The 13,525-nt window shown below is 34.1% G+C and overlaps 3 protein-coding genes across 5 annotated transcripts in view; 1 reads left to right on the top strand and 2 right to left on the bottom strand.

Moving 5' to 3' along the window:
• Positions 1–6,159, bottom strand: part of crb (cell polarity complex component crumbs) — a 43,144-nt gene extending 36,985 nt beyond the window's left edge. The window contains exon 1 of the mRNA XM_075288865.1: positions 4,831–6,159. Coding sequence (XP_075144980.1) covers positions 4,831–5,158 — 328 coding nt within the window. The 5' untranslated portion in view covers positions 5,159–6,159. The remainder of the gene's footprint in view (positions 1–4,830) is intronic.
• Positions 6,160–7,310: 1,151 nt separating this feature from the next.
• Positions 7,311–8,348, top strand: LOC142220015 (zinc metalloproteinase nas-1). The gene has a single exon (XM_075288859.1). It carries the CDS (start codon positions 7,442–7,444, stop codon positions 8,315–8,317), a length of 876 nt encoding a protein of 291 aa, XP_075144974.1. The 5' UTR covers positions 7,311–7,441; the 3' UTR covers positions 8,318–8,348.
• Uck (Uridine-cytidine kinase) lies at positions 8,290–11,581 on the bottom strand. 3 transcript variants are annotated; one of them, XM_075288862.1, is made up of 7 exons: positions 11,335–11,580; positions 11,050–11,240; positions 10,703–10,848; positions 10,536–10,633; positions 10,429–10,477; positions 8,927–9,031; positions 8,290–8,643 (listed from the first exon to the last, which is right to left on the bottom strand). In XM_075288862.1, the coding sequence occupies exons 1-7, from the start codon at positions 11,497–11,499 to the stop codon at positions 8,543–8,545; spliced, it is 855 nt and encodes a 284-aa protein (XP_075144977.1). In that variant the 5' UTR covers positions 11,500–11,580; the 3' UTR covers positions 8,290–8,542. The 3 variants fall into 3 exon arrangements, with proteins under 3 accessions (XP_075144977.1, XP_075144976.1, XP_075144978.1); XM_075288861.1 differs by having other exon boundaries at positions 8,290–9,031; positions 11,335–11,581; XM_075288863.1 differs by lacking the exons at positions 8,290–8,643; positions 8,927–9,031 and adding an exon at positions 9,446–10,100 and having other exon boundaries at positions 11,335–11,578.
• Between the last annotated feature and the right edge of the window lie 1,944 nt (positions 11,582–13,525).

Below are 13,525 nucleotides of genomic sequence, written 5' to 3'. Positions count from 1 at the left end.
TCCCCGCGACAGGCGAACACGACCTTATACTATCGGATTTGTCGCCGCAACGTGTTGTGTCGCAGGGTTTATCCGACCGTATAAGGTGCCCTTTACGCAGGGGGCTATTCACGGCATTCGATATCGAATTCACAATCGTATCGAAAAAATTGTCGATACGATTAAAAGTTTGGATCACGGCATTCGATCGAAATTTGATGCAATTTCTCAAACATTGCCAACAGCAAAAAACGAAGCAGAACAAAATGAAATGACAAAATTAAGTTAGCGTCACAAAATAGAATGTAGAAAAAACATATTTTTTGAGGTTTCAAAATAAATGGTATTGCATTATATTATATGGACCCATATCTCTTTTTACATTCCTCCGAATTCCTTCCTAATTGGAGGATGAGATGAAAATAAAAAAAATCGGCGACAAATAAGGAATAAATATGCACATTGTTATTGGTGTAAGTACATGGTTTTGAAATGGTATGCACTGTCAGAAAGTCACCTTTTGCAGGCTCAATGGACGATTTCGGCTGATGAAGGAGGCGTTCAAATGGAAAATAATTGTTGGTGGCATGTCAACGTGAATTCTATCGCTTTACAATTGTCTGCCGTCTTAAAACTTTTTTCGAGTGGAAGCCTTCATAATTCACTATTCTTACAAGGTGGGCCAGAAGCGTTATGTTGTCACGGAATGGTACGGTAATTGGTTGATCACAATCTCTAGGATATCGATCTAGCATGTGCACTTTATATATGGTTCTTTGCCAAGCTAGGATGCTCACTCTCGAACTCGACTATGACCAATTTTTGTTTAACTTTTATTGGAGTTGCATTAGTCCTAAATATTCAAAATATGTTAATTATATGTAAATTTACTACAAATTAGCAACAACTCGAACTAAAACTAATATATTTACTATTCCTATATGGCGAAAACAATGTAAAAAACAAGTGAAAAATGTTTTACGATTGCAATTTACCAATCGAAAAAAATTGTCGATCAAAAAAACTCGATATCGACTCCCGTGATCCGAAAAATTTAGATTTCGATCAAAAGTTCTCGATATCGAATGTCGTGATTAGCCCCCAGGTTGAGACTGATTCATAGGGACCTATATATGGGCTGGTAATACTGTACTGTTCCAAGGTATGTACTTTGGGAAGAGTCCAAGTCATAGCCTAAAATGTAAATTTACCGCTTCGTTCTGGTAATCTATTGATAACTTTTTCACCTTTAGAATTTTCTCAATTGTTGTTCACTACACCACAAAGTATATGAAAAACAGTGGATATCGACAGCGGGTTTAACAGACTTTTTTCTGCGATTACAAAGTAGGATAAGTCATGCCATCCTTACTTCGGGCGTTCCGTACTCGTGTTAATTCTCTCTCAAATTAGAATGCAAAATCGAACTATATTTTGTTGAGCTTAAAACCGAAATGTTTTGGATTCAATGATCTGAACTATCACTACTCGAACAATTAGATTTTTCAGCGATATTCTCTTTTACTTAAACTTAATAAATAAAAACAATGTGGTGTAGTTATTAAAAAAAAAACAAATAGGAAGACTATAATTAACACATTTATTTATGGTTGTAGTAACGAACAACAACAATACCAAGAACCAAAATAGTTCGATGCACAACAAAGTAAATTATTTTGGAACAAGTGGAACTGTTGACTTATTCCATATGGTATTTCGCTATTAATATATTATTACTATTATACAGACAGGCTGTGAATACAGGTAATGCTGATTTAAACAGCAAATATTCATTGTTTGCTTTGGGATATGATTTCTCCGAATTTTAAGTGATTATTTCGCTAATAGCAGCATTTAGCTAGAAGTCAGCACCTATATACCATTTGCGCATTCGCACAACAAATTTTGGGTTTTACATTACACTAATAACAATAACATGAAAAACAGGTAGATGTAAAATATTTTTCCAATTTTCCCAAACAATTTCCAAATATTCACTAATAGCCAATAAAATTGGATTTTCCGATGAAATGAGTATGCAAACATACTAATTCCTTTCTATACTAAAGGTGGATATTATTCGTACTACACCCATAGAAAAATGTATGTAGAAGTATTATTGTTATCATAAGGTGAATATTTAAGTTCAAGGTTAGCCGCAAAAATCGAAAACAAATCTTTAAAAGCAGAATAAAATTATAACATTTTTGGAAAATTGTTTAAAAATTGATGGGAAATAGTTGGAAAGGTTAATTTTCATAAAATACTTTAACTTTTTTTGAAAATAATTCACTATATATACACGCTCACAAAAAATCGCTTCTGTAACATATACTCCCAAACATATTTTGCTTCAAGCATATACATTTTTGGTATTGCCCAAACATTTATATGTTTGATCTCTTCCAATATATAATATGTTTGAAAGCATATTGGTCTAAACAATATATGTTTGGGTAGTCTAAGTTCCAAACATTTTGTATTTTTGCATCCAAATTCAATAATGTTGTCTTCCAAAAAACAATATGTTATTATGTGAACATATAATATGTCTGGAAGCATTTTGCACCCAAAAATATTATATGCTTAAAAAAAATCTCCCAAACAATATTGTGCTCAAAATTTTATTTATTTATTTATATATTTACAATCATAATGAATTATGAAAATAAACAGGTAATATAGGTTCTAACAACATAGGTTTTCGACCTGAATGCTCAAAATTTTGTTTCTGCCCAATTGTATATTCCCCCACATCTTTCTCACTTCCACGAGATTTTTTAGTTCTTAGCACCTTTTTCTGTAATACAAACATTGTAGAAGAAATTATTCAATTGTATGATTTTTTTTATTTTAATTTTACCTTTTGCCGGACGGGGATTCGAACAGCGGACCACACAGTTTGTAAGGATCAAAGAAGTAGCTGATCAATTGCCCAAGGAAAAATAAAATGTTAATTTTGTAATAACAAGCAACAACCACCAACTTAATTCAATATCGCTCCCTGTTAAATAGCGCTCCAAGCTACTAAACACATATATGTTTATAGGCTATTTCTAAATTAATATATGTTTGCATCCAAGCATATTATATTTACAAACATTTTATGTCCCAAACATAATATGTTCTAACATATTAACATATATGTCCCAAACATGTTATGCTAGTTTATGAACATTATATGCTTGCACTCAAAAATATTGTGTTCCAAACATATAGTGTTTATAGCCAAACATATGAAAAACAGTCTTTTTCATCCGTGTAGTGAAAAAGGAAAAGTAACCGACCTTTACACAGCTTTCTTATCAGTAAAAGCAATATGCATACTTAATTCTATTATATTCACCAAGAATTTGAATGTTTTGCAAATATATAACTCAGTGAAAATAATTAGCTGAGTAACTCGTCATAATTTTTTAATTGTGGCTTCATAATATTTAGAAAATGGGGTTTTTATTTTGCACTCATTGAAAGGTGATTTGAAATATATTCAAACCTGAGGATCGACTTATGTCAAGAAGAGATGAAAATATCCCCTTGATGTGGGTCGAAATTCACGAATCGCTTATATTTAGATAGTGTCATTCTAAAGTTATTGCTGCTTCATAACATTTTGTTTAAGAATACTAAGTTCAATGCTATGACAAAGTCGTATATAATTTGGAACCAAATTCAAAATCCCCATAAATTCGAATCAATTTCGTATCGCTAATATCCCCTTTAAAATGTTCCAATCTATGTGGAACTTATATCCATATCTGAATCATAATTTTTGACAATATTACAAAACTTGGTTTAATTTCCAAGGAGGTTGGGTTAGGTTATCTATAGTGATAAGAGAGATAAGAGAGAGAGAGAGAGTGAGTGGTGAACTTCTCTCTTATCAATAAGTGATATCCGTTCTATATTGAGCTCAATGGCAAACCACCTCCTTTTTACAGCCAAGTCAATGACATAAGAAAACACCCTCAGTGTTTTCAATAACTCAGACATGTCACCAGTATTACTGGAAAAATTGTTGGTATTCGTTCGAAACTGAGACTGAACCCACGAACTTAGTACGCTAATTAATGTACAAAATATATATGGTATATGAAGATGATAATATGTCAATTTATGGATTGGTAAGATCAAATGTATTGATTGCGAAACATTTAAAATTTCTAAATTAATTGAGTAAAAACAGAACTGTGAAAATAAGCTGGTTTTCAGCTTGAAAACTGAACATAGTATTTTCCTTAATATGAAAAATATTTAGCATTACCGGCACAAATAGTACATCTCGTTTCTTTCTTGAAATCGTATTTTAAGCCTAGTCTTAGATCGTGTTTGAAAAATGTTTACATACATCAATCATACCGCTGCGCACTAGCACAAGTTTGAATACTAACTAACTTTAAACCAATTTATTCTTCCAAAGCACAAAGTGGTCAGACAGAAACTAATTCTGAAATGTCCATTGAGTAGCTAATAACATCCAAAAATCATAGAAAACGTTAACCTCTACTTTTTGCCCCATTTCTAGGGGTGTAAGCTTTATTTTAAAGGTCAGTACAATGTTCGGTTTCCATGCCGAAAACCAGCTTGTTTTCACAGTTCTTTTATGAATCAAAGCATTTAGAAAGATGAAATCATAGGCTACAATGTCCTGGATTTTTTCCCAATATTTTATATAAAAATAATCGTCTTGTTTCACATTTTTGCACTTTTAATTTACTGTTTTGGTGGAAATCCGAACATAGCACTACCCACCCTAATAACACATAAATATTTTATTGTGTAGGAGTTATTAAATAACTGCAAATTTCGTACGATTGCTTGCATGTTGGTTGCTATTCTCATAGTACTTACCCATCGATAGAAGAAAAATTAGAACACAACAAAATAATTGGATTGCTGGATTGGAGAGAATCGTTGAACTATGTTGGCGTTTATGATGTTCTGGATTTGCTGACGCACACCTTGTCGTTGTCATTGTGTTGGTGTTGGCCGAATTTGTTTTTATATGCATAGTTGATGTAGTTCTTTGTTTTGTTATTGTCACTCTTCGTTGTTTCTCTCTCCGAGTCTGTGATTGATTGTTATCATGATGTGGGCTATGGTGGTCGTTGTATTGATCCTGTGACTGGTCCAATGATGGTCTTAATGCTATTAATGACGACATTATTCTATGATGCATTTTTGTTTTTGTATTCTTCGTAATGGAATTTTTAACGTATGTACGTAGTATTTCGTTTCGCTTTTAAAATCATTCGAGAGCCGAAGAGTATTAAAAATTGCGCGCGAGAGTAACCGTTAGTGGTGAGTAAGAGCTTTCGTGTTTTCTGGTAATTCAAATTCGATAACATTAATGGTCAACCTCTTTGTTTGTTATTACCTTTTTTGCATTTGTAAAAACAAAAAGGTTAGTGACAATTGCTATGTGCCTTTGTATGTTTCCTAAATGTTTTGAATAGAATTTTTCTTTTGCTGCTAGATGTTAGCAACATCATTGACGATACACTTTCCCATTTAGAACTGGTTATCTATCTTCAAGTAGTGTGGTTGTGTCAGTTATAAATTGTATCTGTGAGTATGTTGGTTGTGAATGTGTGAAATTTTATACTCTTGGTATGTTTGTGTTGTTGTTATTGTGCTATTGTTACCACTTTTTGTTTCGCTCAACTTTCATTCATGCATTATTTGATCATTATTTTTTACTTAGACTACCACCACCTACCATCTAATTTGCATAATAATCAACAATTGGTTTTTTGGATACAATTCAATTAATTTTTAATAAAACGTTACACATACACACGCACACAAACACGTACACTGTGTTAGATGGTAGACTAACTGGTAGTAACTGAAAAATTAACTGAATCTATATGGATTTTATTCTCGTCACATGCACATAATGTTACTATCTCCATGGAATTCCTTTCCATCTGCGAACGAAGACTTTAACTCTTTATAACAATTCACACAATTTTTTTATACTTAATTTACATAAAACGACGTTAATGTATATTTTTTTCTTTTTCTGAGGAATTCGGATATCTCACATGAAATTCCGTCTCACTTGCTCTCGCGTGTAAGGCATGCAGCCATCTCGGGTTGCTTTTGGGAAACAATGATGCACAAAGTAGCCCTGGTTTACTAACACTTAACACTCAAAACTACACAACAATTACGCTCGAGAACAGATTATAAACTGATTTTGCTAGCCACTAAGTGCGCCAACCATACCTAAGACTTAGGGCTGCCAAGTCTGTCGCACTAACTCATATACTCTCTCCCTCATGGAACCATAATGATGTTACTTTAGATGAAATGGGACAGAAAATGTGTGGTAGTTATAGACTTTGGGTTGGCTTGAAAAAAAAACAGGTAACTATGGTTAGGTATAATACAGAGAGGTAGACAACTCAGGTGTTTACATGCGAGAGAGAGAGAGAAAAAGATTTTGACAGTTGTAAACTATAACGGTTGGTTTGTGTCTGCGATAGGATAATAGTCCATGGTCACCGCGTACAGAAAAAGTGGCGATAGAAAACGTAACGGTTTTTTTTCTAATGGTACACTTAAAGAAATATTCTAATTAAGGAATAATAAAATGCCGAAGATGAAAATCCGTCATTATAACCCAAATCATAGAAGATTCTGCCTTGCTTCCAAAATAGTTCTTTAAAAAAATTAAAAAAAAATACTCCAGCTCATTTTAGTAGCTAGTCTGCTTTTATGAAATCACAGATTTGTTGCTGTTACTGAAAAAATTAACCTTTATATTTAACAACAGCAAATAAAATGTTTTGTGATCATATTTAATTGTTGTTACGAATAGTTGAGTGTACATTTCAAAGTCTAATATCTCATTCACATTATATTTCCAAAATTCACTTTAACTACATTTCAACTGGCATTTGTCTTATATAAAAAGGGATTTCAAATCCACTTTTAGTAGATTTCGTGGCTAATGAGAATGGGATATGAAAGCAGACATCAACTTCTTTCTCTTTTTCAGCAGACTTTTACTGTTTTAGCAGTTTTTCTACTGTTCCTAGTAACAAATTTCTTTGGGTGTAATGAATAGTAGCAAGCAATAATTCTGCAAATGGTTTAGAAGCGAAATAATTCAGGCTTCTCATGAATGGATAACTAAATCTGATAAATTTTTTTAATCCGAGAGTTCTTCACCGCCTATGGTATCTAAATGGACTTGATAGACTACGGCAGTTAGCTAACTATATAATACGCATGTCTTTATCAGTGAAAATTCTGGAGTTCATTGAGTGTTGAATTGTTTTCAGCCACGCTAACGCTGCCCTTTCATAGAAGTATTAATTTACTGCAGAGGAAGTTAACTATTGCTGATAATATATGTATTTGCACTTCAAAAGAACTTCCGCCATGCGCTCGATTGAAACGTGGTATAAAAGTCTGGCAATGGGTTTAAATGTGTTAGAGAATCTCAATAAACATGCACCAACTGCTAGGTTTTCTTTTTATTTCGATTCTAATATTTGATCCATACGTCGGAAAATGTAGTGCAAAGATTCCCGATGAATTGTACAACAGTTTTGATGAAACTTTGGAAGCTACAGAACCTCACATAGAGGGGGATTTAAAAGATGGTGGTCGTAACATAACTGATGACATTATGGAGAATCCCGAAGAAACTGGACCCTACCTGGAGGGAGATATAAATGACGACGGAGAAGTCTATAGGAAAATGCAACGTAATGGCATAATGAACCATTCGTTAAGATGGCCAAATGGTATAGTACCTTACGTTATAAGGGGATCATTTTCCAAACAGGAACTTGCCGTAATAAATCATGCTTTCAATGAATATCACACAAAAACATGCATACGTTTTCGTCCGCGTACAATCGAAACGGATTTTGTAACTATAAAAAATAACGGCGATGGTTGTTGGTCCAGTGTAGGACGTTTAGGAGGAGAGCAAATACTAAATCTGCAAAATCCCAAATGTTTCTCCAACTATGGAACAACAATTCACGAGCTCATGCATGTCTTGGGTTTCTATCATGAACAAAATCGATATGAACGAGACCAATATGTGAAAGTTATCAGTGAGAATGTAAAATCCGGTATGATGATTAACTTCCAGAAATTACCTCCATTGTCTGCATCGGCATTTGGAGTCAATTACGATTATGGCAGCCTAATGCATTACAAGGCCACAAGTTTTTCCAAGAATGGAAAACCGACTTTAGTGGCACTAAAGTCCTCTCCTGATGTCTCAAAAATGGGCCAACGCATTGGATTTTCCCCGGGTGATATTAAAAAGATAAACCGAATGTATAAGTGTTCTCTGGTCAATATTTATTAAAATAAAATATTTGTATGTAGTCAACAGCAAATCACTATATTTCCTAAAAAAATCTTTGGTTAAATTTTACTAAAGGATAACAGGTAAGTGGTATTATGAACGTTGTCGTTAACGTTGGTGTTGCTGTGAATCACAAGTTCCATCTAAAGGTATTTCGTTGCATCTGTTTGTTATCACACATGTGTTTGTGCTACAAAATTGTAGAGGGTTGAAGGTGGAACATCCTTAGTGCTGGGTTAAATTTATGTTCTTTTCAAAAAAGACATTGCTTTGTATTGTCAATTCCTTGCATAAGGTGGAAAATCTTCGTATGGCTTGAAAAGAATCTTGAAATAGAGAATGTCAAACCATTAGATAGTTACATAGGGGGGAAGTGGGAGTAAATAAAACTTTTTGTTAGTGCGATGTGTTGTTACACTAGCTCTTTATCGTTTGATCTTGATCGTTTCCTTGGTGCTTGGTAGTCGAGAATGTCATGGGTGTCGTCAATTTCCATTGCTAATCAGTGGGGCCGTGAATATGTCCCTTTACTAATGCTTGCTGGATGGTTAGTACAACAAGTTGTGACAACAATGGAAGAGTCTGCATTTAAATGTCTTCTTCTCTTACCTCCAGATTCGTTGTTCATCACAAGCTGTATATTAGATGTAGAACCCTTGCGAGAACGGTTATTAAGAAGATCTCGAATGTGCTGTACAATAAGATCGATGGCAACTAGAAAGAAAAAAAAGAACATTTTAAAATAACCCTCAGTTGAGATAGATTACTGAACCCCTTGTTTAGTTAGAAAAAAAAACACATCAAAACAATTCAGCATGAAAGGTAATAACGATCACTTACCCATTCTCCATTCCTTAATATTAGATTAAGAGAAGTACTAAACTTACAAAAATTTGCCAAACAGGTCCTCCCAAACCATTACTTTACGATCTTATTGAGTGCAAAAACTAAAGGCTTTTTACAGAATACATCTGCAAAAAGATTTGAAAATGCTGTTGCTTGAAAAACCAATTGCCAATTCTTATTTTTAGCGAGAAGAAAGACTTACCTCCTGCTGCTCTCTAAAACTTTTAGCTAAATGTGGTTTTAAATTAATTCTGTGTGTGTGTGTTATCAAATAACTACCAATTATATATTTTGTTGTACATATTCAACCCACTATGTGATCATCGTACTATGTATTTATTTTGCTCTTAAATAAAACTTAAAATATACACCAACTATGTTGCGTTGGAAAGGAACGGTAAGGAAAAAATGCACATCCAATTTCCGTAACTAATTTTTAAATTTTATCGAGTTCAATTCGCAATCAGACATTAGGCTTTAATCTGCTAATCTGGGGGATCTCTTTTCGAGGGAATGCACAAATAGCAGCCTTTAGAACGTATTGACTATTGGACAATTGGAATTAGTATTCGAACTATATTAGTAATATAATTTTCTTTTATGGCGACAAAAAGGTAACGTGTGCCTGTAACATGATCTTCGCCTATATAGAATATTGACTTATTAGGAAGTATGTTTTTGGTTTCTTTTTTGTGTGTATGGGGAGGGAGGGAATATTCGGATTCGATGATTCACGTTGTCCTGCATTAGATTTGTAACAGTGGGATATGCAATTAATGTTCCCTGATCATAGTTGACGAGTTATGATTGGTTGGAGAAGTGGTTGAATTATTAACAGTATTGTTAGCCGTATTGTTGGTGACACCCGTATTATTAATAGCACAGCTACCTGGCCTAAGGATTTCACCGATATGATGTACAATGAGATCGATTGCAACTGCAAGAAATATATAATAAAAACAGAACGAAAAAAGAACAACAAAAATATTTGTAGAAATAATCAAGCTCTAAATGTATCAGTTATATATGTAAGTATGCACAAGCCTACATTTCGTCTATATGTATATATATGTAAATAAGTATATCTCCAATGATCAACGAAATCAATGCCGATTAACTCAAATAAATTACAAAACAACGTTAGAAACAATGTTAGAACGTTAGAATAAATTATATACTATATATAAGAGTAAATAAAACAAGCCTCTACTTATAGAGTACATACATATTAGTAAATAACACCAATCACATCTTGGTATACAAACCTGTGTTATCGGCTCCCCGCGGTATAATAACATCAGCGAACTTTTTGGTCTATGATAAAACAAAAATATATGATGCATCCATTGTACTATGATTTATACATTCTTACCGGTGAACAGAATTCTTCAAATGCAGGCTTAACGTATGTCATGTATTGTGTTAGCACGGTGTCCAGATCGCGACCCCTTTCATTAATGTCTCGAGGCACTATGTAGGTGTTTGTGTGAAAGTCAAAATTAATAAAATGTTCACTCAACCTAATACCATAATACTTGCCTCTTCGGGCTAGACGAGTGTCGGAATCTGTATCAACAAACAGCTTCATATGGAAAAGATCCCTTATCTTAGGAAAATAGAAAACCAAGATACCTTCAAACAAAACTACGTCAGCTGGATAAATAGTTAGCTTATTTTCGTAGTCTCTGTAAAACAATGTAAATAAGTATGAAAATATAGCTCCAAAAAAAGTTTGCATGCAAAACATTGTAGCCAAAAAGCAGTAGCCAAATACCAATCTGACACCAAACGCCTTTTTTATATGAGCAAAGGGCCAATTGTCAGATTTGTAATCGATTTATTGGACCATGCACCATCAAGTGAACAAAATTTGTACATAAACTTACAATGAATTTGTTTTGTAATCATATGCGGGAATTTCTACTTTGACTCCTTTTAGAATTGACTCCAAAGTGTCAAACATTAACTGCTCATCGAACGCATCAGGATGATCAAAATTGTAGAATCCTTGGAATGACTTAGCCCTCTCCGCAGGGGTCAACTCACGATAAAAACTATCCTGGCTTACAGTAACCACCTTAAGCAAAATATTATTTGATCAAAATACGTCGTTATTATTACATGTTAATGGGAAAGTGTGTGTATGTGTCATTTTACAACTGTGCAGTTACCTGGCGTTTTGTATGATCCATATCAGCCTGACCCAACTCCGTCATGATTTTCTTGCACACCGTCGACTTTCCACTAGCTGTGCCACCAGCTACACCTATAAGAAAAGGCTTTTTCACATCATTGGACGGAGGTCCAAGAGTGTTTTGTCCATTTTCAGCTTCCATTGCTATTGTTCACAATATTTCCGTTTCTATTTTTCGACGCAAAATATTTTATGGGAGTGTGGGTTTACATTCTGTAACATATGGTTTGTGACATTTGACAAACATTCCATTCAAAACAATATGACCCAATAGGCACAAAGGTGATCATTTTTCAAACAAATGCAAAACTCATTAAAAAAATAAGTCCTAAAATGTTCTTTTTATACCCACCACCATAGAGGAACAAATCTACTTTAGCACAATTTGTTAAAAATAAACCAATTTTTTTGAGTGTAGGAGAAGGGATTTCAAATCGAATATGTAAAGTAAAAAATTTGGCGGAAAAGCCTAGTTATCGAGATATCTACATCTGAAATCGGCATTTTCCTTTATATTTTTCTTAATTCTGACAGCAATTTTTCATGAAATGAATAAAATTCCGTTTTTTGCGTATTTGGTAAAAATAGTACATTTTAAGCAGAAAATATTAAGTAAAAATTTTGTCGAAAGAGTGTAGTTTTCGAGATACCGCCCCTTAAAAATTGGATACAGGTGGACGGCCTTCGGCTGGGATTTGACACTTTCTCCTTTGGACAGGGTCCAAAGTGGGCTAACGCGAACCCAAAGAGGATAAGTAGCCGGCCTTCGGCCGGGGTTTCAGACTTTTTTAAGCATTGTTGTTGTTTTTTATTGCAGCTTAAAACCATACATTGACTAAACTACAAGTGTAGCTTAACCAACAGAGGAAAAGAATGTTTGTCAAATTTATTTGGGCAAGTCCCTATAGACTGCAAGATGGTTGAATGGACGCACATTTTGGAATTACCACATTCCTCATCAACATCCTCTACTTGCAGCAAAACTATCAACCAATTATCAGAATAAATTCAGGCAGTTCATTAAACCCAAAAATGAACCACACTTGAACCCTCCAAAAAGAAAGACTTTCTCCTATGGACAAAGTGGCTAACGCGAACCCAAAGAGGATAGGTAGGCGGCCTTCGGCCGGGGTTTGAGGCTTTCTCCTATGGACAGAATCCAAAGAGGGCTAACGCGAACCCAGGACCTCTCCGGGTCCATGTTATTCTAAATATATTACATTTAAGATGATTATGTGCGATGGATACTAAATCCAATATACGTGGCAATGAAAACTTTAGGGGCCCGTAACTCCGAAAATAGGTCTTTCCGCCAAAAAGTGGTATATAACATTTTGTGTTTAGAATCGAAAAGTATACACGCTGGCCAAAAATTGGACCAATCGGACCACTTGTACTAAACTAGATTGAAGTCATATAAAGTATATATATTCTTGATCAGGGAGAATTTCTAAGACGATATAAGCCTTCAATAATGGCGCTATCGTCGTGAAATTTGACACAAATTCGTCTTTTGTTTGCAGGCAGGTCAAGTTCGAAGATGGGCTATATCGGTCCAAGTTTTTATTTATTTATTTATTGAACATATATAATACAAAAAGCCGTATGGCAAAAAAAAACTGTATTACATAGCATATAAATCCTGAGCAACAATATGTAATATTCAATGATAATAAATTTTATTCTAAATAATAAAAAAAACTTATATAATACAAAAATAATTCAATTTAATGGTCCCCCAACCATTAAATTGTAGTCCCCATATAAACCGACCTCCCGATTTGGGGTCTTGGGCTTATAAAAACTGTAGTTTTTATCCAATTTGTGTCGAAATTGGACTGTATTGGTACATGTTTTGGTATAGCCGCCATATAGATCGATCTCCCGATTTTTATTCTTGGGCTTCTATAAACTGTATTTATTACCCGATTTGCCTGAAATTGGAAATCTAGAGGTATTTTGGGACCACAACTAGGTGTGTCGAAATTGAGGTGTACCGGTCCATTTTTTGCTATAACCCCCATATAGACCGATTTTACTTCTTGGGCTTCTAGAATTCGTAGTTTTCACCCAATTCGTCTGAAAGTGGAATTCTAGAGGTATTTGAGGAACATATAGGCAGATAAGACCGATTTAACTTCTTGAGGGTACACCCAAAAGAAATATTT

The sequence above is a fragment of the Haematobia irritans genome, chromosome 1 (genome assembly GCF_050003625.1).
Source record: "Haematobia irritans isolate KBUSLIRL chromosome 1, ASM5000362v1, whole genome shotgun sequence".
Lineage (NCBI taxonomy): Eukaryota > Metazoa > Arthropoda > Insecta > Diptera > Muscidae > Haematobia > Haematobia irritans.
The sequence above is the reverse complement of the archived record's forward strand: the minus strand, read 5'-3'. Positions and strand labels throughout refer to the sequence as shown.